The following is a 24,994-nucleotide window of genomic DNA, read 5'->3' as shown; positions in this document are numbered from 1 at the left end:
AATGATTTAAAGAAGATTGAAATATTTAAAACACTAAAAAACCCCAGCTGCTGAAATCACGTGACACTCCAATTGTGGTCACGTGTTCCGTGTTTTGTTGACGTTTGTCGGTCGCTGGCTTTTTGTGGATGATTTTACAGACTTTATCCAGCCGCTGGTGCAATGTCATCGGCCTCTCTGGCAGGCAGCAAACTGGAAGGGAAACAGCCGGCCGAGCTTCGCTGCCAACGCGCTTAGCTCCTCCAGATGCAGCCGCACATCGACAGGGAGGCTCGCTGTGATGTTTTACGGACCCGAGTGAGAAAATAAGGAGGAAATTGTTTTCACCTCGACTGGAGGAGAGCGAGAGATAAAGAGCGAAAGACCACCGTTTATATTCCGAAACTGTTTAATTTTAAGGTAACTTTTCATATTTGCATAATAAGACTTTAAATGGTCAATTCCATCTACAAGCCTGCAGATAAATGTAAATATAAAACGTCAATATTTCCTTTTCCCTTTTTGTCCAACGTTTCTACCTAGCTCCATCGTTTGCATTCGTGAGATCCCTTAGGAATTGACAAGCAGCTGTATTGTCCAATCAGATGAGCGAGAATTCGGCCCCTAGCCAATCAGAGAAGAGAGAGACAGTTTCTATTTTTCAGGAAGGAGTCCATGTCTTTTACGGCATTATTGTTTACTAAAACAGATGTACAAAGAAATCGTTGTCTTGTCGATACATAGCACATGACCTTTTAAACTGAATTAGGCAACGAATACGTAACATAAACCCAGAAGTATCATAATAATAGAATCGTCCGAAAGTCAGACAAATGCTGCCATTGTTAGCGTTATTACGCGTTCAGACTTAATTACGTGATTATGCATAGGCAAAATAAGGCAAAAATGAGTTGTACGGTTGTCCATTTGTGAAAAATAATGTTATTTTAACCCGAGCACTTCTTTTTTCTTTTTTTTTTCTTTTTTTTACTATGCCTGACAAATGGATCTCCGTAGTTACATTTGCATAGGTCATTTTTTAAAAATCTTTATAAATGTATTGATATATGTTGTAAAAACTGACTTTAAAAATACGAAATTGTGGAAAATAATACTTTTTTAGCCATCGTTTTTTTTCACGTTACAATCACAACTTTATTTTCCACATTTCTTTCACAGCTTATGATAAATGTCTAAATAGTTATCAACACAATAAAGACAATTTAAAATCTAAAGCTTCCATCGGTGTAAATATTTTTTATTTTTAACTGTATGGCTGACCAGCATAAAGCAGCACATAACTATGAAGTAGAAAGAAAATGACCCTCCACGCCAATCTCAGGTGTTTTGCAGCCTCTAACATGTTTCGTTCCAGGATCTCCACAGTGTCATTCAACCATCACCATGTTTCACAATAGGGATATCCACAAATAGCATTTTGATATAGGGTCAAGAATAAATAATTGGTTTTACCTGACCAGAGAACATTTTTTCCATGCGTTTGCTGGCTTAACTACATGGCGGGGATTTTCTATCCTTTCTTTTAGCAGTTCAACAAAAAAACACTTTTGTAGCTATTTGAGATGACTAAGATAATTTGGTAATTATAACACTGTCGATTGCTCAATTTCACTTCTCTTTTTTTGTTTTGTTTTCTTCATTTATTTTGAAATGGAAACTGAGAGATCAGAGTCCTTTGCAGGCATTATTTCAAAATTTGCATAGTTTAGTGCCTTTAAAAAACAAGTAAAAACCCCTGTAAAATGTTAATGTCTTCTTTTTTTTCAGCCCCTACAGAAAGCTGCCTGGTTGGTGCCTTGTGTCTGTTCAGCTATGGCTATCGCTAGACAATTTGGACTGCTGGTGTGGAAAAATTATCTTCAGCAAGTGAGTAGGACATTCAACCCTTTTCTGTCCTTATTAGGTCCCATCATGGTTTACAACTGCATATTGTCTGGTTTTGAGTTTGGTTGAACTCAAAGAGCAGCTTGTATAACAGTTTTTAAGTGATGGGCTTTTGGACACGATAAATAAAATAAAGTGACTAACATTTTGCATTAACAATTTCAGATATGTTCCAGCCACCTTAAAATAAATATCTATATTATGCTGCATTATGTCACATGCTTTCTTCTTCCTTATATAGTTTTCATGAACTGTCTCGTCTTCCTTCATTTAAGTTTTTAGAGGTATTGTGAAAGAAATCATGAGACTAAACAAGTCAGATGTTTTCCCAGAACACCATATCATAAGATTCAAAGGCTGACGGTGTACAGATGATAGGAAGTAATTCTTCTATTCAACAATGTTTAATTTTTCCCACCCACAGAGAATACTGGCACAGCTCTGTTTGCCTATTACTGATAGTAGCTGCTTGCATGAAGCAGAACATTATTATCAGACAATGACAACAATAAGTTAGATTATTGGGCAATGGAATGGCCTGTTGGCTATGAATCATACGTGCTTCAAAATATTAAACCCTCTGGAAACGTCTGTGTGAGATTGTGGTTCCTGAAGAATTTCCATCAGAAAGCAAATTAGATAAAATTTAATCTAGAAAAGTTTTTTGGCCTATTTTTTTTTTTTATATTCAGCATTAAACAGAAGTGCTTAGAATCTGTTTTATGTTTTTACTCTCCTTTACGGAATGTGAGCCTCAATGCTTGGGAGTTTTTTTTGTCTATCTGAATTCCATGTCGTGTTTATATGCCGAGATAATGACTGAATATCAAAGCTGCAAAAATATTATAGATGTAATTTTTTGGCCTTAGAGAATTAATTGGTTCCAGAAGAGACTTTGTGTTGCTTAAATCCACCCTTCCCTTCTTTCAAAGTAAAGTCCAATTTTTTATTGATTCTGCGTAAACCTGATCTAATGCTGATGTCATATTCAGTTATGACACAGACTTGGATTTGATAATAAACATCCAATGTCCTGAAACTGTTCATCTCACTTTATGCTTTAACTACTGGTCAATGAAGTCAAGCATTTTTTTCCTGAATAGAAGTAATAATCTGATAAACAAATCTAACGCACTTTAAAATAATTTTGACTTTTTGAAAGTGCCATAAAACTACATTTGACTTTTTTGTATTTGTGTTTCTTGTTTTAACTTTTCCAAATGTCACAAAAACAGATTTTAATGTATTTTAAAGTTTGTTTTTATGCAACAAACCAAGGATTTGAAGAATTTTGCATTCTGCATTCTGAAACTTGCATTCTGGTTCTATGTTCCTGCTGAACCTGAAAGATATGCACACCTTAGCAAGACACTTTATGTATTTTCACGTATTTTTGTTTTAATCTATATTTCAACTTGACTGACTGCTATGGAAAACAAATCTCCGATTTCTCCTCTCCAGAAACGTCAGATTCTGGTGACACTGGTGGAGATCCTCTTGCCGCTGCTTTTCTCTGGCATCCTTATTGTGCTGCGTCAGAAGGTGCCTTTTCAGGATTACCCAAATGCCACAATCTATGAGAGCTTTCCTGTCAACATTTTACCCAGCCGTATTTCACGAGACCTGCAGCTGGGCTACGTGCCCAGTAACTCCAGCGTGGTGCGTCAGGTGGCGGAGGACGTCCGAGGCAGCCTGTCCCTGCACTCAGGTGGGTAATCATCAGATAGGGTAACGGGCATGGGGCCACCGTTGTAACTGGTAAGACAAATACCACAGGCTTCTCAATGTTTGTGGATCAGGACGGAGCTGGGAATACTGGTTCCTCTGGAAACAGCTCTCAGGAGAGAAAACATGCCATACCCTAGTCCTTTCCTTGTAGACAGGGAAAGAAAGGCAGCATGGACAATATAGCATGTCTGTCTGCTCCCTCAAGACACAGGCATAACGTCTCTTTGGTTTCTCCATACGCGTACATACCTTTTCTGCATGACTAGTCTTCCAAACAAACACTCAGGACACCTGACAGCTCTGCAAACATTATGACACATTTGGATTCATTTTGACAGACAGATAGACATACACACAGTGGCTGCTGTGTAAAGCAAAGATGGGTGAATGCACTAGCATTCACAAGTTTTCCTGTGGTCAGACAGGTCAGACATGTGAGATCCCACACTGGATCTCACATGTCATTAATTCTGTTTGAATTAATGAATAATTCAAACAGACGAAAAATACAGAGGGGAAGTTGGAGGGGAATGAACTGAATTACATTTTATTATTGTCGCATGCATGTGATCTCTGAAGTTAAAACTTGGACTGCATGCTTAAAATAGAATGTTTTTTTAACAGTAGGTTCATATTTAACTACTGCTGTAGGTGATCTGCACAATACTAAATAATCTAGTTTTTGTAAACGCTGATAGCAGGGAAAAGGATATATGGTTTTACATCAGTAAACCACTGAAATTTATAGGGCTTGGACAACGAGGACATTAATCAGAGAAGCAGCCAAAGTCCATGTTGATCTGCAGAGACTCACTGCATTACACAGGGCAATACTGGAAAAAAAACCTGTTGGAGGTTGCAAAAGGCTTTAGACTGAGTTGTGGGTTCACTTTCCCATGCGGTGATAACCCTACAAATACTGGCAGAGTTACAGTAAATTGGCTTTTCAAACCATATTCATGTACTAGAATGACCCAGTCAAAGTTCAAATCTAAATTCTACTAATAAACTGTGGCAAGACTTGATTCTAAATGCAGTTCAACTGAGTTCTGGCCACTTTGCAAAGAATTGTAAAATATTTCAATCTCTGCATACGCACAGCTGGTAGAGAATTGGTAATTGTTGCAAAAAGTACAAATTGAATGTATTAAGAAAGGGCAGCAGAACTCTCAGGTTTTTAGTGGAAAGAAATGCATGCTTTTCTTTCCACTTTACAAATGTGCTCTATTCACATAAAATACTCAAAGTGCATTGAAACTTGTGGTTTCAAAGAGAAAATTTGAAAAAACTCAAGGGGTAAAAATAGTATTGCAAGGTGCTGAAAATATGACTCTAATTTTCTTTTCTAATTATACAGTTACATTTGCTTCTTTTATGTTTGCCCACTAGCAAATAAGGCACAATAATCTCTCATTAAGCTGTACTGAAATTGCCAGCAACCTATGTGATTATTGTTTAAGCTTTTGGTTTGGCAGCTGCTTGCATTCCCTTCCATTCCCTCAGATTGTCTTTTACGCAATGTTTGTTTTATGAGGCTAACCCAGATTTAACCCTGGCACTGATACAATACTTACAGTTTATGCAGTACTCACAATATCTTTGTATTTGTTTGATAGAAGAATAGAAAATGACAAGTTCGGGAAAAAAAATGGATTTAATAAACACTGTGGGGGAAACTAAAAATAATTATCTATTGTTGATGTCTGTTTGGGGAAGTCACAGTATTCAGGATGGCAGCCAGATCTTGGCTATTTCCCTGCTCGTGAGAGTTAAACATAGAAACCAAGAGGCAGACATGGGCACAGTTGAACATGAGAGAGAAGTACCACTTTTTGTGTTTGTCTTGGTCGCAGTGCGTGGCTTTGAGACGGAGGAGCAGTTTGAGAAGCACGTTCGAACCGACCCTCAGTCGCACCAGATATTGGCCGCTGTCATCTTTGAGCACTCCTTCGCTCATGACGATGAGCCCCTACCCCTGCAGGTAAAAGGCATCGCATTCTCTGTCACACCCATGCTATGTGCATTTGAATACTCGGTCAACAATCCTGAAGCTGATCTCTATGTAAGGAGAAAAACCAGCATTGCTGGTTTAGCCCCTCTGGTCCACTTCCTTAAAATGTTGTTGATTTACTGGTTCAGAGTTGACAGCTTGGATAGAAGGAAGAATCCAGTCTAATTTCATTGAGTCTGGAGAGTTTAACAGTTGAGATAAAACATTTATTCTTGCGCAGCCAGAAAAACTAGAAGAGCAGAGCTCTGTGCTGTAAAGGAAACACTGATGCTTACCGCAGTGAAAGGAAATGAACCTCGACTAGAGTAAATCACCAACATCACCACTGTATACCCTGTCTCATTACATTTTACACCTTTACTGTTTTCACTTCAGTTCACCTGCAGTCACAGTCATAAAATCTGAGACAACAATTGCATAAAAGTCTAATGTCAAACAGTAAACTGTTCACATACAAGCATTCATTCCTTTCAAGCATTTTTTCTTTTGTTTACAAAGTAGTGCGTTCAGAGGCTCATTTATCAAAGCAACAAAGTAATACATTGAAGAAGAATTAGATAAAACTTGACAGTGGATAATATTTCAGTGTAGTTCCTAATATATGTGGTTACATTTCTCATAAGATATAAATAGTCAAATGCGACAAGCCTCAAGTTGCTGAACTGGCTAATCACCACAAAAAGTATCGCAGCTATACATAGGTATATTTAGATTTGTAGATTTATCTACAAATCTATTGTCGTATTACTGAAGCTTCACAGTTTTCTATTTTTATTGAAATTAGTCGCTCTTTATTTACAGTTGAAACCAGATTTTTAAATACACTGTGTAAAAAAGCAAACAACCATTTTTTTCTTACTGACATTGAATCAGACTAAACTTTTTTTTTTACATCAGTTAAAATTACCAGAATTATTTCTAATTATTATTTACTAAGTAGCAGGAAAAATATCCAAGATATTGTAGATATTTAAAAATAATTTCTTCAAATTCAGAATTTTACATTTGTTTTATTTGTTTTATTGTGTCTGTATGTATTTTATATTTCAGTCTTTTCTATTTTATAATCGCATTGTATTTTATGATTGTGTATAGCACTTTGGTCCTGTTGGTGTAGAAAGTGCTTCATAAATAAAGTTGGTATGGTACATTTATATCCATAGTATCTGTTAGAATGTTTTTTTTTTAACTTTATGACTTGAGTAAAAGGTTTTGGATTTCCTTCTGCAATCTTCTCACAAACATTTTCTGGTATTATGGCCCATTGTTCCTGACAGAAATAGTGTTAATGTGTCCGGTCTCCAGGCTTATACACCTTTTCAACTAAGCCTACTAATCTCATACAGCACTGAAATCTAGGCTTTGCGAATGCCACTCCAAAACATTGACTTTTTCATCCTTAAGCCACTTTGTTGCTAATTTGGCAGTATCTTCTGAGTCATTGACTCACTAGCACCCAAGCTTTAATATTCTACATAATCTCTTGAGATGTTTCTTTAAGATTTCCATCTCATCACCTTCCTAAAGTAATGACCTAAGTCACCTTTTGCCAAAAGTGTTGTTTTTTTTTTTAACCCAAATCTTCTTCTGGCAATAAATAACTTGGGCCATTATTTTAAGAAGGAAACAATATGATGTTCTTTCCTCATGATGTCATCTGTTTTAGGAAGTGCACCAATCCATTCTGCACCAAAACACCCCCACAGCATACACAGCTGGTGCTCTCAGGCTTGGAAAAATTTCCCCTTAGCCACAGATTAGTTTCATCATGTTACAAAACATGAAGTTACTGAGTGCATTTGCAAACTTTAATCTGGCGTTCTGTGGTTCATTTTAGACTATTTAGCTCGTTCCTCTATGATGTTGATGCAGGACTTTTATTTATGCGGATAAACCAGCATCTTTACAAGATCTTTTTCTTTTGTTCTGTGACTGAGATGCACATTTCTCATCAAAACCATTTCACCTCTGGGACATAAAACATGTCTTTGTCCTGAAGGCATATTGAAGGTTACACGTAACCATATTCTGGATTCTTTAATATAACTATTTGAACAGAAGATTGTGACACCTTCAGTTAACAAAACCTTTAAAGGAGCTTTAGACTCTGCCAGAGAGGCTAAGCATTAAGCTTTGCTCTAAAGTTGATTATGATTTTGGTGTTTTTATTTAATTTTCACTCTCTTGACTTACAGGTGAGCTACCACCTGCGCTTCACCTTCACCCCACGCAACGCCCCACCTAGGGAGAAGTCCGAACTGAGCCCAAACAGTGACCTGGACTGGCATACTCTCAGCCTCTTTCCCCTTTTCCAGCTGCCAGGGCCAAGGGAGCAGCATGACAAGGATGGTGGGACACCAGGTGACAACGAATTTTTGTGCATAAATATCTTAAAATCCTCATATGTTATTGCCAAATTCTGTAGATTTCAGTGAATAATTTCTTCAACCCAGATCAATGATGGCAGATTTACATTACTAACTGTGCGTTGTTAAAATGCATTTTTTCATACCAAGGTTATTACCGTGAGGGCTTTCTGGCAGTCCAGCACGCAGTGGACAAAGCCATCATGCGATCCCACAACAGTACTGGAGCAGACCGTCTGCTGAAACAGACCAGGGTGGTTCTGTCACGCTTTCCTTACCCTAGTTTTATCTATGATGTCTTCATCTTGGCCATTCAGAACCAGCTGCCTCTTCTCTTAGTGCTCAGCTTCACTTACACGTCCCTCAACATAGTGCGAGCTGTGGTGCAGGAGAAGGAACGGAAGCTCAAGGTATTGTTACGTGCCCCTGTAGGAAAGTAGCTTAAATGATTAATTCAGCCGTAAAACATATACATTACCTTTGCCTTGTTTATCTTGTCCATTTCAGGAGTACATGAGGATGATGGGCCTCAGTAACTGGCTGCACTGGAGTGCATGGTTCCTGATGTTCTTCCTTTTCCTCTCCATTTCAGTGTTTTTTGTTACTCTGCTCCTCTGTATCCGGGTGAGTTTGTGACCAAAACAATCCCCTTTATTCTGATGTAAAAATAACATGACTTTATGGTTACTGTTGTGTTTACTTACCGCATGTATGGATCCAATGAAACAATGTAAATCTAACTTAAAGCTCAGTGCTTTTAAGTGGTGGTTCAGCAAAAATGACTACAAAGGTTGTGCTCTCAGTGAATCATTTAGAAACATCTAATCGCTTGGAGAAACAGAAGGAATAAAGAAGACAGATTTACCAAAATGCAAAAAAAATATCAAATATCTTTTTACTTCTCCATCTTAATCAGATTATTCATAGATTAATTAAAGTCTACATTTGTTGATTTTAATATTTATTCTGTTGGAAACTTGTGTTGTTTAAGATAATATTACTTATACGTTGTTTTTTTTTCTCAAAAAGATTAAATATGTGTTATGGAAGCTGATAGATTTTTTTTGACCTTACTACATCTCCTGAGTGCTGTTATTGAAGGCTGGTTAAATTGCAAATGCTTGTTTGAAAGTGAATTTTAGCAGCAGAGGTATTTAAGTGAGCTGATAGAAAACAGACAGCTGTCAATCAGATAAAAGAACGATTAAGCAACACGTTCTGTTAGCCAGATAAATAAAACATTGCCTGCCAACATTTTCACAGTAGTGGCATTTTGAAAGCACCAAAAAAACCCATGCAATGGACACCTCCACACACTTCTGTGGGATGGTGCTACATCTGTAGTGTTATTGTGAAATTTTAAAGTTCATTGTGAGCAGAAAATTGCACTTGGTGACATTTTTTCTTGGGTTTTCTGTCCAGAAATTTTCTGTCTCTTTTTCGTAAGCATATTATTTGAAAATCCCTTTCATCACTGTTTAAATTATGCATTAGGCCGGATGCCTCCTTGACAGTCCATGTTATTGATTTAGGTGAGTCCTAACGGTGCAGTGCTGAACAACAGTGACCCCACCCTGGTCTTTGTCTTCCTGCTGGTCTTCACTGTGGCCACCATCAACTACAGCTTCATGATCAGTGCCTTCTTCTCACGAGGTGGGTGGCTTTGTCTGTTTGTAGTGGGTAATTAAGTCTCCTTTTCACTGGGTTTTTTTGTGCTGCACGTGTGGTCAAATGATTTTTTTTCCCCCCAAAAAGTACAAGTTGTACAACAGTTTGCAGTTTATCAGATTCTCCCCCTTAGTTCAAACAATGACTTAACAGAAATATGTACAATCTTTATATGCACAAATCATATGTACCTTTTAATGGTTAAAGGTAATTTAGTGATCAAATTACCTTTAATGTTTAAAGGTAATTTAATGTAACTTAAGTGGTTTTTTCTAGATCACAAATGTTCTGCTTACAGTAAATCTTAGAAAACATGCATAACAGGAGGCTTTAGTGGTCATTTTAAATCTCAGCATCTCATTGATAACCTCAAAGATAAAACAAGCTGCGTAAGCCTCTCCTTTTTCACTTCCCTTTTCTGCTTTCTTTGCTCTTTCACTCAAAGTCCATCCATCAAACCAGAATCCATTTCGTTTAACTTTTCTCCAACAATGCAGCTAAAATTGCGGCGGTTTCAGACCAATTTTTGCTCCATTTTGCTACAACAGTCACACACAAGTTGTTATTCATTACATGAAAAGTATCTTGAGTACATCACTTGGAAATGTTTACAGAAGGAAGGTCTTGGAAAGCTTGAGATCAATTATTTACTCTTTTAAGACTGACATCGGTGCATTGATATGTTGTTTCAAAATGTGACCTCACTGCACTTTTTCACCTGTGACTCATTTTTCTTATCTGTGTCAGAAAATTCACTTGGTAATCTTGACCTGCATTACCTCTATTACTCTTGTTTTCAGCTATCACTTCAGTCTACCATTCCTGACCTTTGCATTGTTGATAAGCTGACTCATTTAAATAATGGCAACTGTTGCTACTCTTATAAAACTTAATTTTAGGAGGAGATAATGGCATTTGACCAATGGATGTTCCAGTTGAGCTCAGAATGTCACATTGACTGCTACAAGTGGTCTTTGATGGGTTCATGTTGTGCTCATTGGAGTTGTAAGCAGAAGCAGCTCCTAGTCTGTCAGTTTTGCTTCCTTTCCCATTTTTCCTCCCTTAATGTTTTATCTGAACCTCCGGGAAGATTCACGTTGCCAAACAAGGAAATGGCTTTTTGAAGAGCTCACAAAATCCTTTGCCTGTCAGCTATTTGCTTTCATTTATGTTATTGAATTGTATCAGCCAGCAGAATATATCTGTAATGTTTCTTTTGCAAGATTGCTCCCATTTTTAAGATGAATTTTCAACATTTTCTCTAATGCTTTTTAGCCAACGTGGCGGCAGCAGCGGGCGGCTTCATCTACTTCCTCAGTTACCTGCCTTATTTGTTCTTGTGGCCTCGCTATGACTTACTGAGCCACGCTCAAAAAGTGTCGGCCTGCCTTATCTCCAACGTGGCCATGGCCATGGGAGCTCAACTTATAGGAATGTTTGAAGGCAAAGGTGAGGTTTGTGATCAAACTCAACCCCTGAAATGCTACAGTTTTCTTTGTTATTTCAAGTATTTATTATCAATTCTTTGCTCCTCAGGTACTGGAATCCAGTGGTCAAACCTGTTTGACTCTGTGACAGTGGACGATGACTTCTCCATGGCCCAGGTTCTGTGCTTGCTGCTCTTTGACTCGGTGCTTTACGGCCTGGTGGCCTGGTACATGGAGGCTGTGTTTCCCGGAGAGTACGGAGTGCCTCTTCCATCTTACTTCTTTCTACTGGTACGCCAGTCATCAAAACACCAAATGCAAAAGAAACTTCTGGGGCTTAGGGATAAGAGTGCAAATTGATATTTTAGTATTTTGTCAATTATGGTTTTAATTGGTGTTTCAAACTGAAAAAGAAGGCCTGAAAATGTGAACTTGATGGTTGATAAAAATCCCTAACGCTTCTTCAGCACAGCTTTTGTAAACTTGGACTCTATGCAATTTTCTTTTATTTAAATACCGTACACTAAACTGCATGTGCTTTATCCAATTTAGGAACCGGTATGTTTACTACTGTTACCTTTAAATGTAAATCAGAAATAATCAAAGGGTTTTTAGAATATAAAATAGACAGGCTAATGAGCAGAAATATTTTCTAATTGTAGTTTGCACCATTAAAGTATCACCTGGGCCAATTTTTAGACTCATCTCTCCAGGACTCAAGCTAACACTGTCAGTAACATCAACATTTTTTAAAATGTAGCAGAAATTTAAGATAATTAAAAAATGTGCATCCCTTCTTCACATTTACAGCAACTCCTCCAAAATCAAACTGTTGTAAATATCTACATTCCAAATGCACACTGTTGAGTCGAACATAACACAAAATATAAAGAAGCAAAAAAGACTGAGGTAGAGGTATGTGGATAATGTTTCAGTGGCTGATAGATATAGTTACTTCACCCACTAAAATAAACATGAAGTAGCAGCAGAGTTTACAGATTTCCCTTCTGACAATATTACGTTATTAATGCTAGTTGTAGCTTCAAGATAGAAAGGAACAGGCCCTGCACTGCAACAGTTTTCATGCAGGCATGTGCTTGGACAGACTATTATTTGGTGTGGCTTCAGTGCATGTCATTAATAGTTAACATAAAAAATTTTCGCAAGGCAACAACTGATATGACGCCAATGTTACTGTTAATAGGTGAGCATCCATGCACACATAGAAACACATAAGATAAGAATACATGGATCTGTTTGCAGCCTCGCTACGGGGAGGGTTTTTTTTTCTTCATTTTAGAGTCAGGCACTCCTTGACAGGTGTAGTTGATAAAGACTTTATACAGAACGGCGGTTGTCATTTTGGTCTGTTTAATGCATTTTTCTTCTTCCAAACACCAGTAAGTGGGGGTGTGTAAGAGCCCAAGAGAGACATCTGCTTTCAGTGAGACTGGTTTTGATACGGAGAGATTGGAAGAGACTTAAAATGGGAGGCTCAAGCATGTCAGCCAGAATGAGACCTTCAGGTTCAGCTGGTTAGAATAACAGGAAGTCCTTACCAGCCAACACAAACACTGTTTATCTTTACAACAACTTTGTGTGATCCCAAAGTGACGTTTCTTTACACAAACACATGTGTTTTTACACAAAAATAAATTCCTGGTAATTCGTTTCCCAGCTGGTCAGGAATTCAAGGGACTGCCAGTAGGGTGTGGTTTAGACGCTGACGCACGTCTGTCAGCATCCATTGTGTGTGTGAGGATGGTGGGCAAAAAATGAGCTTTTATTCTGACTCTTAGGAAGAAACATTCTCTTCTCGTGCACATAAACATCAATCCTGCAGCTCAGCTGTGCTCCTTTGTTTCCTCTGTCTAATCCCTATTATTTGTAAGTGAAAATGTAATGTTTTCAAAAGCATTGATAACAGTTCTTGCGTATTTTGTTTTAATCTTCTGAACCGCAGCCTTCATACTGGTGCAGCAGCCCTCGCATGGCTATGGTAAACGAGAAAGAGGAAGATGAGGATGCAGAAAAAGCTATGAAGGGAGAGTTTATAGAGGAGGAGCCAGCTGGAGTAGTATCTGGAATAAAGATTAAACACCTCACTAAGGTAAGAGGCTGAAGACCGACTATCTCTTGGGTATTAAAGGCTCTGGGTCCCAGGTGTGCACACGTTATGGTAATGGTTGCACTGGTTCTGGGTATCTCCCTCTGCCAGGAGTTCAAAGTAGGGAACAAGACACGGCAGGCGGTGCGAGAGCTGACGCTGAACATGTTCGAGGGGCAGATCACAGTGGTGCTGGGACACAACGGTGCTGGGAAGACCACCACACTGTCCATGCTTACAGGTCACCAGTCACAAACATGACCGGAAGCAAACACTGACCATGCACATCAAATGAGTCACCTAACTGGGATCTGTTCTGTTTCCTTCACATTGCAGGTCTGTTTCCTCCCAGCAGCGGTCGGGCCTACATAAATGGTTACGACATCTGTCAGGACATGGCTTTGATCCGACGCAGTCTGGGCCTCTGTCCTCAGCATGACGTTTTGTTTGACAACCTCACAGTGCGAGAGCATCTGCTCTTCTATGCACAGGTATTGAACGATATAGCAACATGCAAAGTTACTTATAACTGTAAACTGATCTTATGATTTTTCCTCACAGCAAAAGGTAAACATGAAACACTTTATCCAGTGGTGCCACTGTTTTCAAGAACTGCTTTCTAATTAGATGCAAGTTTAAGGTGTAAAGGAGCTTAAAATGACCTCTTAGACTGAAGGTCAAAACTTATTTGTTGCCCGTTGACTTAAATATAAAAATATGAAGCTAGTAAATAGAAATGGATTATTGTTTGTTATGTAAATGTTTATTTTATACAGCTAAAAGGCTTCTCCAAGGAGCAAATTTCAGACGAGGTGGATCGTATCATCTGCATTTTGAACCTGGAGGACAAGCGGCATTCTCGCTCCAAGACCCTCTCTGGCGGCATGAAGAGGAAGCTTTCCATCGGAATCGCCCTCATTGGGGACTCCAAGGTCAGGAACTTTACAAATGCCTTTTATGGTCATTCATTTACTTAATGTCCCCCTCCGTCAGTGAATACCTCCTCTGCTCCTACCTCCAGGTCGTCATGTTGGATGAGCCCACGTCGGGGATGGATCCATCAGCACGACGGGCCACCTGGGACCTTCTCCAGGGAGAGAAACGAGGTCGCACCATCCTGCTCACCACTCACTTCATGGATGAGGCCGACCTGCTTGGTGACCGGATTGCCATCATGGCAGGAGGCGAGCTGCAGTGCTGCGGATCGCCACTATTCCTGAAGAACAAATACGGTAAGAAAAAGGTGGAGGGCGCTGCAGCAGGCCTTTGCCTGAAGAGATTTTTACAGGGTGTACATTTTGTTCTTTTAATATTAAAAACAAGTTCAGTCTCTCTCTTCTGTTCACTTTATATATTGAGACTTAATTTCACCTTTCCTGACCTCTAGGGAAACTAAAATGCAATGATTAGGTAGCAGTTGTAAAGGCTTCAGCTGCTTTGCTTAACCCTCCTGTGGGCTTAAGAGATGGGGTCAATCGGACCCCACAAGCTTTTTACCCTATGCACGATCTGGTACAGTCACTCTGCCTCCGCATGAATTTTTTTTGTTTTGTGGGATTTTGGGAACTGACTGTCTGATGGGGCACCTGCCACCCCTGGCTTCTGCACTGTCTGACTGTGACATCTGCCGCTCTCCTCCTGAGCGTTTCGCTAAAACCACAAGAGAGTTAAATACGATTGTGGAAAAAAAAGAAAAAGACAAGAATCGTGAACAGAAAAAATGCAAATCAAAGCCAAATAAAAAAAGTTATTTAAACAACTTATACATATACTGCATTGACAAAAGTACATTGCACTTCTTACATGGATTTTAAGGATCTGGATCAATGACCTAGTGGCTTTGCCAATATAATATCTTAACATTTCCAATTTTGCATTGCTTAGTAAAGGAAAAATTATTATAAAAATAACATGTATGTTTGCGTTTGTTCGCCAGGTGCTGGCTACCACATGGTGATTGTCAAAGATTCACTTTGTAATGTATCAGAGATCACTCGCCTTGTCCATATGTACGTTCCCAATGCTACAATGGAGAGCAGCGCCGGAGCCGAGCTCTCTTACATCCTGCCTAAAGAAAGCACCAGCAGGTAAGTTATGCTGCCCCAGATCATTCATGCTAAAGCTCTTGTAATCACAGTGTGGGCGGCCTTCCAGGTATTAGATTCACAAAACCCCAAATCAGTGACTAAGTTGTAATTATTCTGAACTGATTTATGAGGAGTACATTTTGTGAGTCAGCAAATGACTCACAATTAAATCTGGAGTCACTTGGTGTGTTAGCAGTTAGCTCAGATTTGTTTCTCATTACATCTAAAATGAACATCATTACTTTTTTATTTTTGTCTCTTTTTACATACATTTTTGTACATTGGGTCAAACAGTAGAAGAGTATATTATTTAACAAGAACATTATTGTGGAAATTTAAGTGGTTTTAGGCTATCACTTTTTCGACCTTGCTATACCTTGACCCCTGTTCCCATTGACAGTTGAAAGTCAGAAGGTGATGTACAGTGTAGCACATCTCTTTTGTTTGTTTATGCAGGTTTGAGCTGCTGTTTGCTGAGCTGGAAATGAACAAAGAGGAACTGGGAATTGCAAGCTATGGAGCCTCAGTGACCACCATGGAAGAAGTTTTCCTCAGGTAGGACACAGGATCTTCCTTATTTTCTCAACCACACCTTTTTTTTGTAGGAGCAATGTTTGTCTTCAGATTCAAACTAAGCTGGAGCTGATGTTTACCTTCCTCCTTTGTTCATATAACTCCAGTTCCTGCTGCTCATTTATCACGTCTTTCTGCTTACTCATGGGTTTGATTCTGTATCTGTGGCAACTTGCGCGCAGTCGCTTCCTCTGCTGTGGACTTAGCTCTGCTTGCTGCTGATACTGGATGTTTAATGATAACTTCGCTGCTTCCAAAGCCTCATTATTTACAAGTCCTGCTGAGATTCTGTTCATACCGAAAACATCAGATATGTACCGAGACTAGCTTTTATTTGAAAACCTTAATAAAAGACTTCATATTTAGTTTTAAAAATGCATCCAAGTGCTTTTTTACCCTTTGTTGTCACTTTGCAGTGAGTAGAATGCTATAAACTAAACAAAAACAGTAAGTGATAATAATATTCCCCTACTTCTGGGTATCTGAACAAACAAGTGGGACAAAACAAGACCTGAAAGGGTTTATTGATTTCTAATTTCCTGAAAACCTGAAGTGTTCTGAGAAAAGATTAAAACTTTGCACAGTGGGAACAAAGATTTTGTTTTCATGCTTTTAAATCAAAATATATTGATTATCTGTCATTCCTTACTTTTTCTGTGAAACATTGATGTGAACGTCTCTAACTGACCTGACCATCGTGCTGGTGACAGTGATATTTATTCACTGCTAAGTGCTGTGGATATGTCTTGGCCACATCCGACATGGACAGTTTCTAGTTGCAAGTCTCCCGTGGGGCTGACTAATTGTTCTGCTCCTTGACCAGACTACCTACAAAAGCATTTCAAGCATATTTCTCTGGATTCCTTGCATTCAAACAGTATGGGGTCAGTAAAGGATGCTCTTTCATAGAGATTGTGCAGCACTCTGTTTCCTACCGGTTTATTGAGAGAAAAACCCTCAAAACTTTCACAATGCATTGTGAAAGCTGCATTGTGTTTTCTTCAAGAATGTGCTTGCAGCAAGCACATTCTTGCTTCAAGAGAGAGCAAGAATGTTTAACTTTTTAAAGTCAAAATCTCATTTTCACTGGGAATTCTGTTTGAAGTCCGAAAATTTTGTTTGCAGGAAGTCTGACCACTGCACTGGTCTTTAAAAAGTAGCAATTTATTTATCCATAGGTTAAAGAAAACAACTTTTCTACTGTGTTTTTTTATTTTTTCTTATGAAAGCTAAATTTAAATCCTGGCGGTAAAAAAAAAACAAAAGACAAAGTCTGTGGTCAATTTATGTCTGCAGAGTTGGAAAGCTGGTGGATTCTAGTTTGGACATTCAGGCGATCCAGCTGCCAGCCCTTCAGTACCAACATGAGAGACGCTCCCATGACTGGACCACCGACGACGCCAGCAGCATCAGTGGGCTGACAGATGTCACTGATTTCACAGACAGTGGAACACTCATCTCTGATGATGGGTCAAACATTAAACTGAACACAGGGGTAAGACTGCAGAAGTTACATGTTATATTCAGGGTATAACATCCACAGCTCTGTTTGAGTTCTGCCGGGTTTGCGTCAACAGGTCAGACTCCACCTGCAGCAGTTTTATGCCATGTTTCTGAAGAGGGCACTATACAGCTGGAGGAACTGGAAGGTGATGGTGGCTCAGTTCTTGGTCCCTTTGATCTTCACTGTTGTGGCCTTAGTGGTGGCGCGCACCCTCCCTAACCACCAGGACGCCCCCCTGCTGAGGCTGGCCCTCAGCCACTACGGTCCCACCAGGGTCCCTGTGGCCCTGCAGCCAGGCGCGGGTTCGCTTTCTTCTTCTTTAGCAGAAATGTATACATCCCAACTCCCGGCCCAACTGGGTGAGCTGAGAAACATCACAGGTGAGACACTGAAAGAAAGAAAATGACTAACTCTTGGTATCTAGCTAACATTGTTACAAAAAGTTCTTTTGAATGGGGGGGTAAGGGATTCTTTCTTAAAATTGGATCAACCCACCAAAAAGTGTCACACAAGAATCTCAAACACTCTATGTGACTCAAAGCAGCAACAGTCAGCACATAATCTGTAAGGTACATGAAGTACAGAGACTTGTGGATTCCAAAACTTTAGAAATTGCTGCAAATATGGTCAGGTAGGTGTAAAATGTCAGAACAAAGATCATCAACCAGACAAGTCAAGGTGTACTTAAAAATGACTTAATACTGTGTAAATGTATATAGGAATTAACAATTTAAAACCAAATTGCATGAAGATGTCAAATCACAATCTGCTTTCTTTCTTTTTGACTATTTAGATTTCACTAATTACGTCCTGACCAATGCAAAAGCAGAAGGCGGGATCTTTAACGAGCGCTGTGTGGTGGGCGCTGCCTTCCTTGGCAGGAGTAGCCACTATTCAGAAGCAACAGCCTACTTCAACAACCAGGGCTACCACACACCTGCCACGGCCCTCATGATGGTGGACAATGCTCTGTTCAAACTCCTAGCTGGGCCCAACGCGTCAATCCTGACAGGCAATTACCCCATGCCCAGAAACCTGTCTGAGACTGCGAGGAGCCAGCTCACAGAGTGAGTACAGGACAGGATGTCCCTGATTAAAAGAAGCAGAAGCATGAAAAATTAATGAGTAACATTTGTAACATTTGCTTTTTGTTATTTCTGTCCTCTGTAGTAGTAAGACCGGGTTTGCCATTGCCATCAACCTGATGTACGGCATGGCCTCACTGTCTAGCACTTTTGCCCTTCTGCTTGTAACTGAGTCTGCTATCAAGTCGAAGCACGTCCAGCAGGTCAGCGGCGTCTACCTGTCCAACTTCTGGTTCTCTGCCCTGCTGTGGGACCTGGTCAACTTCCTGCTGCCATGCCTGCTCATGCTGGTCAGTGGGAAATCCAACCTCTGTTCACAGAAGAAATACTCTGAGAATAAGTATCTGGCTGTGGTTTGGATTGTTTTGGCTACCATAAGAAGAGATTTTGTGTGTTTTCGTGTTTCGTTCCAGGTTGTATTCCAAGCGTTTGGAGTTGAGGCTTTTGTGGCGGATCACCACCTCATCGATGTTCTCCTGATACTCCTCCTGTACGGCTGGGCCATCGTGCCTCTGATGTATCTGCTCAGCTTCTTCTTCTCCACTGCTGCCACCGCCTACACACGCCTGACTATCTTCAATATGATCTCCGGCACGGCCACGTTTCTGACCGTTACCATCATGACCATCCCAGGTGAGAAATGGACACAAAAGTAAAAAAAGCAGGCTGTTTTTGACTGAACCCTGAATGATTGCATTTTTGTGTGAAAATAACTATCATTAAATATAAAGTGAACATAAACCAGCAATAACTGACAAAAAAGTTGTTGTTTTTTCAGAAATACACAAAATCTATTACTGAATTTTGTAAAGCATTTTCTTTCCACCTGTTTTGTGTTGATGCATCACTTAAACTCCCAATAAGATAAACTGAAATTAGTGGTTTTATTAAGACAAAATAAACAGTTTAAAAGGCATAAATACTTCAGGAAATAAGTACCCTTTAGTAAAACTGCACAAATTAATTTGCCTCTTCTTGTCTCTGTTGCCAAATACAATGATCTTTATTATTGTGTGGGAAGGCATTGAGGGCTAATGTTCACAGAGTTGGCGCTTGGTTAGTTAAAGTGGGATGTGTGAAGCTTCTTGTTCTGGAAAGGTAAGAAACTGCAGGTGTGATTTCAACTGTATGAGGGAAGGTGTTTGTGAAAAATCCTTGAGATTATCTTTGGGTAAATAGTTAAAATCAATGACAATCATGCAAAGGCCAATTAAGTGTCCATCATTACTGTTTATAGTCGTTCTTCCTTATTTCTTGCAGAGTTAAACCTGGTGCACCTGTCACACTTATTGGATAAGGTGTTCCTGATCTTCCCTAACTACTGCCTGGGCATGTCATTCAGCCAGTTCTACCAGAACTATGAATTCATAAAGTTTTGCACCTCCAGTGAAATCAGCGAAGTCATTTGCAAAGTCTTAAGTAAGTTCTACTTCAACAGAGCTGAAGTTAATAAAAAAGATTATGAAAATCATGAATTTGACTGAGTGTTGCTATGTTTTTGCAGATATCACATACCAGCCAAACTACTTCTCCATGTCAGAGCCTGGTGTAGGTCGCTTCCTGGTGTCCCTCATGGTGCAGGGCGTCGTCTTCAACGCTCTGCTGTTTGTCATCGAGCTGCAGTGTGTCCGCACCGTCTGCAGGCTCTTAGCCTCTCTGGGCAGAAAACGCAAACAGGTGGAGGCAACAAAAATACTTCAGCTTGACCGTCCTCTTTATTTAGAAACTGCACAAACTGCAGTGAATATTTTCTTCTTCCATTTGTGAATCACAAGGAAAAGAAAGGATGACGTGTCTGTATGTTTTAATCCATAGTGTGAGTTAAAAAAAGTAGCTTAAGCTGAAAAGTAATTCAACACCTTCAAGTTAAGATTATTAAACATGTTATGCATTTTTTAATGGAATTTTGTGGGTTTTTTTAAAATTATTTTTCTAACTATTATTGGTATTAAATGTAAGAAAATGTGATGTAAAATTTATATTTAAGTAGGATAAAATACTGTCATATTTTGATCTAACATATTTGCTTGGACCTCAGGTGACTCTCTTGGATGATGCGGCGTTCCTTCCAGAGGATCGGGATGTGGCTGAAGAGAGGAAGCGGGTCCTGGAGTGCCAGCCAGTGGTGGAGTCTATGGTCGGCAGCCCTCTCATACTGCATGAGCTCAGTAAGGTGAGTTGCACAGTTGCCTCAGTGTAAATATGCGTGCTGCGTCGAGATGTAAAAATGTGGCAGGTAATCACGTCGCTCTGTCCTGCTCAGGTTTACAGCAGCGGGGAGAACCTCTTGGCTGTGGACAGGCTGTCTCTCGCGGTGGGGAAGGGTGAGTGTTTCGGCCTCCTGGGTTTCAACGGAGCAGGAAAGACCACGACGTTTAAGATGCTGACTGGTGACGAGAGCGTCACATCCGGAGACGCCTACATAGACGGCTACAGCATCCTGAGGGACATTAAGAAGGTGAGTCAGAGAAAGGGACACTATTTCAGTGAAGGACGGATTAGATGGTGCTGAAATCTGACACAAATGTTTATTCTGCTGTCGCAGGTGCAGCAGCGCATTGGTTACTGTCCTCAGTTTGATGCCGTGCTGGATCACATGACAGGAAGAGAGACACTGAGCATGTACGCCAGACTCAGAGGAATCCCAGAGAAGTATGTAGCTGGATGTGTGGAGAATGTCCTGAGGTCGCTGCTGCTGGAGCCTCATGCTGATAAAGTGACCCGCAGCTACAGGTGAGTGGAGCTCTGTCCTGTACAGATGAAACAGTTAGTACATACAGTGTTAACTGAGATATCTGAACTCATGCAGCGGCGGTAATAAGAGGAAGCTGAGTGCAGGTATGGCTCTGATTGGTGGGCCTCCGGTCATCTTCCTGGATGAGCCTTCCACAGGGATGGACCCTGTCGCTCGGAGACTGCTGTGGGACGCCGTCACTCGCACCCGGGAGTCTGGGAAGGCCATAATAATCACCTCCCATAGGTGAACTCTTTATTAATTCTTTACTTGTTTGGTAAAAATGAGCAAAAGAGAATTATTAAAAGAGATAGAATTTATCATTTGAGAAGGTAAGAGACAAAAAAACCAAAACAACAAAGTCAGAACTAAACAAACGGATTGTTGTATCTCCGTTAATGGAACAAATCTTTGGAACAAACTGTGTAAAGAAACGAAAGAGAGTAGATTAATTTTTACGTTTACAAAGATAATAACACATACTAATATAAATAATAAAAATATGTATTGACCAATTACATTTTGGTCAATGTAAATGGATGTGTTCTCACATCAGCATGGAGGAGTGTGAGGCCCTCTGCACCAGGCTGGCAGTGATGGTGAACGGTCAGTTCAAGTGCCTCGGGAGTCCCCAACACCTGAAGAGCAAGTTTGGCAGTGGCTACACGCTGCTGGCTAAAGTCCACAAGGAGGATGATCTGGAGGACGGCGACCTGCAGCTTTTTAAAGACTTCATCGAAAGCACCTTCCCAGGTCAGAGGCGTCAGGATAAAAGTGGAGTTGAGACCAAAACTGTGCAAGCAAACCAAATGTCACTTTGGACTTTCTCTCACAAACAGGAAGTCAACTCAAAGATGAGCACCAGGGAATGGTTCACTACCATCTGACAGATAAAGCACTAACCTGGGCACAGGTACAGTCGCTATGTTCATATCGAACGGCTGCTAGTTCAGCTGTATGTCACAGAAAGTAACTGCCTCTCTAAATGGGCTGTGCTAGAGCTCCCTCTAGTGGAGAAGGAATAACTAACTAGTAACTTAGGTAGATATAAGGAGAACAAAGCGAGTTAAGTAATGATTCTAGAAACTAAATTAAGTTCTACAAAATGTTTGATGTGAAAACTTACTTTTTTTTCCTAATAAAGGAACAAACCAAACATTCACATAACAAAGAACCTTTACAGAACTGATTGATCAAAAACAATACATTTTAGAAAATAACATGACAGAAACGTGGCGAAAAAAGAAGAGAAAACATTGAAATAGAAAAGCAATCAATATAATTAAAACATTGGACTATTTTCTCTGAATATTTTGGACTTATATTTTCTTGTTAAAATTAAGTCTTTTGTGGCAAATACAAAATTTTGTAATATTTCTTTGTCAGTTTTGTTGCCAACCAGCACCAATGCTTATATGCTTCAGGATAGACACAAACTGTATGCTTTTACTCATTTAGATTTCATGCATGACATGACATGACATAATATGTCAACATAACAAATATAATAAATGTGCATAAGAAATTTTTAAAAAGTATATTTATATTATAAATACAATATAATAACATTTATATTTGAAATAAATACAGTTTTTAAGTGGTTAAAATGACATTACCTCATCACAAAGACATGCTTCATCTCTTTTGTCTCCCCTCGTCACCTTCTTTCTCCGCTGTTCAGGTGTTTGGCACGTTGGAGGCAGCCAAAGAGAAGTACCGCATTGAAGACTACTGTGTGAGCCAGATATCTCTGGAGCAAGTATTCCTCAGCTTTGCTCAGTTCCAACACTGCACACAAACAGACAGGAAGTAGGTGGAAGGAGCCAGGAATCCGTCCATAGTCAACCTAAAACCTGGTGGAAGCAAAAACATTGTTTGACTCCCATCTCCATTTCTGACTTGAACATCAACACTAACAAAGTCAACGGTCCAGTCTGAAACTTGAGCATCTCTTCTGCTTCATGAGACTTTAATTGCTCAGTCACACTGTTTGTTGTTGCCGTCTGAAGCTGGGAACACTGACTCTTATCGTAGCTTGTGGGGTGTTGATTATACCAAGTGACAAACTCCTAGATCTGCACCTTTTTTAATCGTGTCAAACGCAATGTCAACCCTCAACCACTACGAACTGTGTGTGAGAGGGTTAATGTGTGTATGTGTGTTTGTGTGCGTTTAATATTTGTACAAACTTTGTTTTTCTTATTTATGACTTTTATGACTTCTGTTCCCGTGATTTTGTGCTGATTGTCATCACAGGAGAGTGAACCACTGATGATTGTGAAGCTGCTGTGCACCTTCGAGCCTTATCCAACAAACTAATTCTTTTTATGTCGTCCTGAACAGAAGGACTCCAGACACCGAAGAGTCTCTTAATGTTGCCAGATGTACATAATGTGACACATCTATGGTACTCGTACTCAAATCAAGACTGTTTTCAGTGTAATGCATGCGGGAAATCTAAATGAGCAAAAGCATGAAGTTCAGCGGGAGGAGAGCAGCAGGTAATGAAGAATAATCCTTAAGTTAAATTTAATTATTTCTTATTATAGACTGTACTCCTCCTCTTTCAGTTAATGGGAATCACAGTTTCTGCAGCAACATGCAGCAGCAGCAATGTTAACCATTACAGTTTAGCTTACATGCTCTTACAGGTAATTAAATTGCACTTATGCAAGTGATGCAGTGAAAATCTTAATTTGAATAATAACAGGGCAAATAATAAATCTGCCCTGTTATTATTGTTATTCCTTAACTAACTTCTATCCTAAAAAAACAACAAACCTAATTTAAAATATGACAAAATTAGTTAGGAATTAGGAATACTTCTTCTAAGTAAACCAAAGCTTTTTCTCTGAGAGATAATAATCATCACTGTATTTTACTAACTTTTTCTTCTGCCATTCATGATATATTACACCCTAGATCAAAACTTGTCAACATTATTATATTCCCCATATATTATCTAGAAATACTCAGAGCTACATTTATTAAATAGTAACATTTCCGACTTAGGTAAACCAAGTCTCCTGGTTTCCTGTAATCTCTGTGATACAAACCGGGACAAATAAGATTATCTGCTCATCTCCTCATATTCGAGCGAATCACTTCAGCAGTGTGATGAATGTACGCTTCCCCCATGCCGTCTAACATAAGCAAGATAATACGTTATCTTTTAATTTTCACTTTTATGACTTTTTTTCTTTTGTATTTTTTTGCACAATTCTTTCCCATTAAGCGAATGACTTTGAAAGAGTTACAGCATGAACACTTGAAATGTACGCACGGCAAACTTTTAAAGATCGACTCCTGCTGAAATTACGGTGTCATATTTTAAAAAAGGGAATTTGCATGCGTGGGTTCTCTCCGGGTACTCCGGCTTCCTCCCACAGTCCAAAAAAACATGACTGTTAGGTTAATTGGTCTATCTAAATTCTCCCTAGGTGTGTGTTTGTGTGTGAATGGTTGTTTGTCCTGTATGTCTTTGTGTTGCCCTGCGACAGACTGGCGACCTGTCCAGGGTGTACCCCGCCTCCCGCCTGGAACGTAGCTGGAGATAGGCACCAGCAACCCTCCCGACCCCATTAGGGACAAGGGTGCACGGAAAATGGATGGATGGATGGATGGAATTTGCATCGTTGTAAGTGTGTATTGTACTGTACCATGGAACTGAACCTGTCAAATCTGTATGTATCACTGTCCTTTTTAAATAAAATAATGCTCTCCATGCAAATGGGAGCAAACCTTTAAGTGTGATTATGGGTTTTCTATCGAGAATACTGGAAACTGTTCTTGCATAATCTATTTTGTATTAGTTGCATGC

The 24,994-nt window shown here is 39.6% G+C and overlaps 1 protein-coding gene across 2 annotated transcripts; it reads left to right on the top strand.

The window, feature by feature from the left end:
• The first annotated feature begins 98 nt into the window (after positions 1 to 98).
• On the top strand, positions 99 to 24,523 carry abca3b (ATP-binding cassette, sub-family A (ABC1), member 3b). 2 transcript variants are annotated; one of them, XM_028041490.1, is made up of 31 exons: positions 99 to 399; positions 1,768 to 1,866; positions 3,346 to 3,592; positions 5,466 to 5,593; positions 7,819 to 7,984; positions 8,140 to 8,399; positions 8,497 to 8,613; positions 9,522 to 9,642; positions 10,933 to 11,106; positions 11,194 to 11,375; positions 13,048 to 13,194; positions 13,303 to 13,432; positions 13,528 to 13,682; positions 13,968 to 14,123; positions 14,213 to 14,423; positions 15,128 to 15,278; positions 15,735 to 15,833; positions 17,148 to 17,346; positions 17,429 to 17,735; positions 18,149 to 18,422; positions 18,526 to 18,730; positions 18,854 to 19,073; positions 19,701 to 19,859; positions 19,945 to 20,117; positions 20,479 to 20,613; positions 20,704 to 20,898; positions 20,986 to 21,173; positions 21,250 to 21,420; positions 21,731 to 21,927; positions 22,014 to 22,087; positions 22,856 to 22,987. In XM_028041490.1, the coding sequence occupies exons 2-31, from the start codon at positions 1,813 to 1,815 to the stop codon at positions 22,985 to 22,987; spliced, it is 5,127 nt and encodes a 1,708-aa protein (XP_027897291.1). In that variant the 5' UTR covers positions 99 to 399; positions 1,768 to 1,812. The 2 variants fall into 2 exon arrangements, with proteins under 2 accessions (XP_027897291.1, XP_027897292.1); XM_028041491.1 differs by lacking the exon at positions 99 to 399 and having other exon boundaries at positions 1,813 to 1,866; positions 22,856 to 24,523.
• Positions 24,524 to 24,994: the final 471 nt, after the last annotated feature.

Source organism: Xiphophorus couchianus, chromosome 16, assembly GCF_001444195.1.
Source record: "Xiphophorus couchianus chromosome 16, X_couchianus-1.0, whole genome shotgun sequence".
Lineage (NCBI taxonomy): Eukaryota > Metazoa > Chordata > Actinopteri > Cyprinodontiformes > Poeciliidae > Xiphophorus > Xiphophorus couchianus.
This window is presented reverse-complemented; position numbering and strand designations above follow the sequence as displayed.

Excerpts from the sequence above, each read along its gene's own strand:
- abca3b (XM_028041491.1), top strand. The coding sequence starts at position 1,813 with ATGGCTATCGCTAGACAATTTGGACTGCTGGTGTGGAAAAATTATCTT. Across the intron at positions 3,593-5,465 it reads CAGCCTGTCCCTGCACTCAG|TGCGTGGCTTTGAGACGGAG; the intron begins GTGGGTAATCAT and ends TCTTGGTCGCAG. Across the intron at positions 15,279-15,734 it reads CCTAAAGAAAGCACCAGCAG|GTTTGAGCTGCTGTTTGCTG; the intron begins GTAAGTTATGCT and ends TTGTTTATGCAG.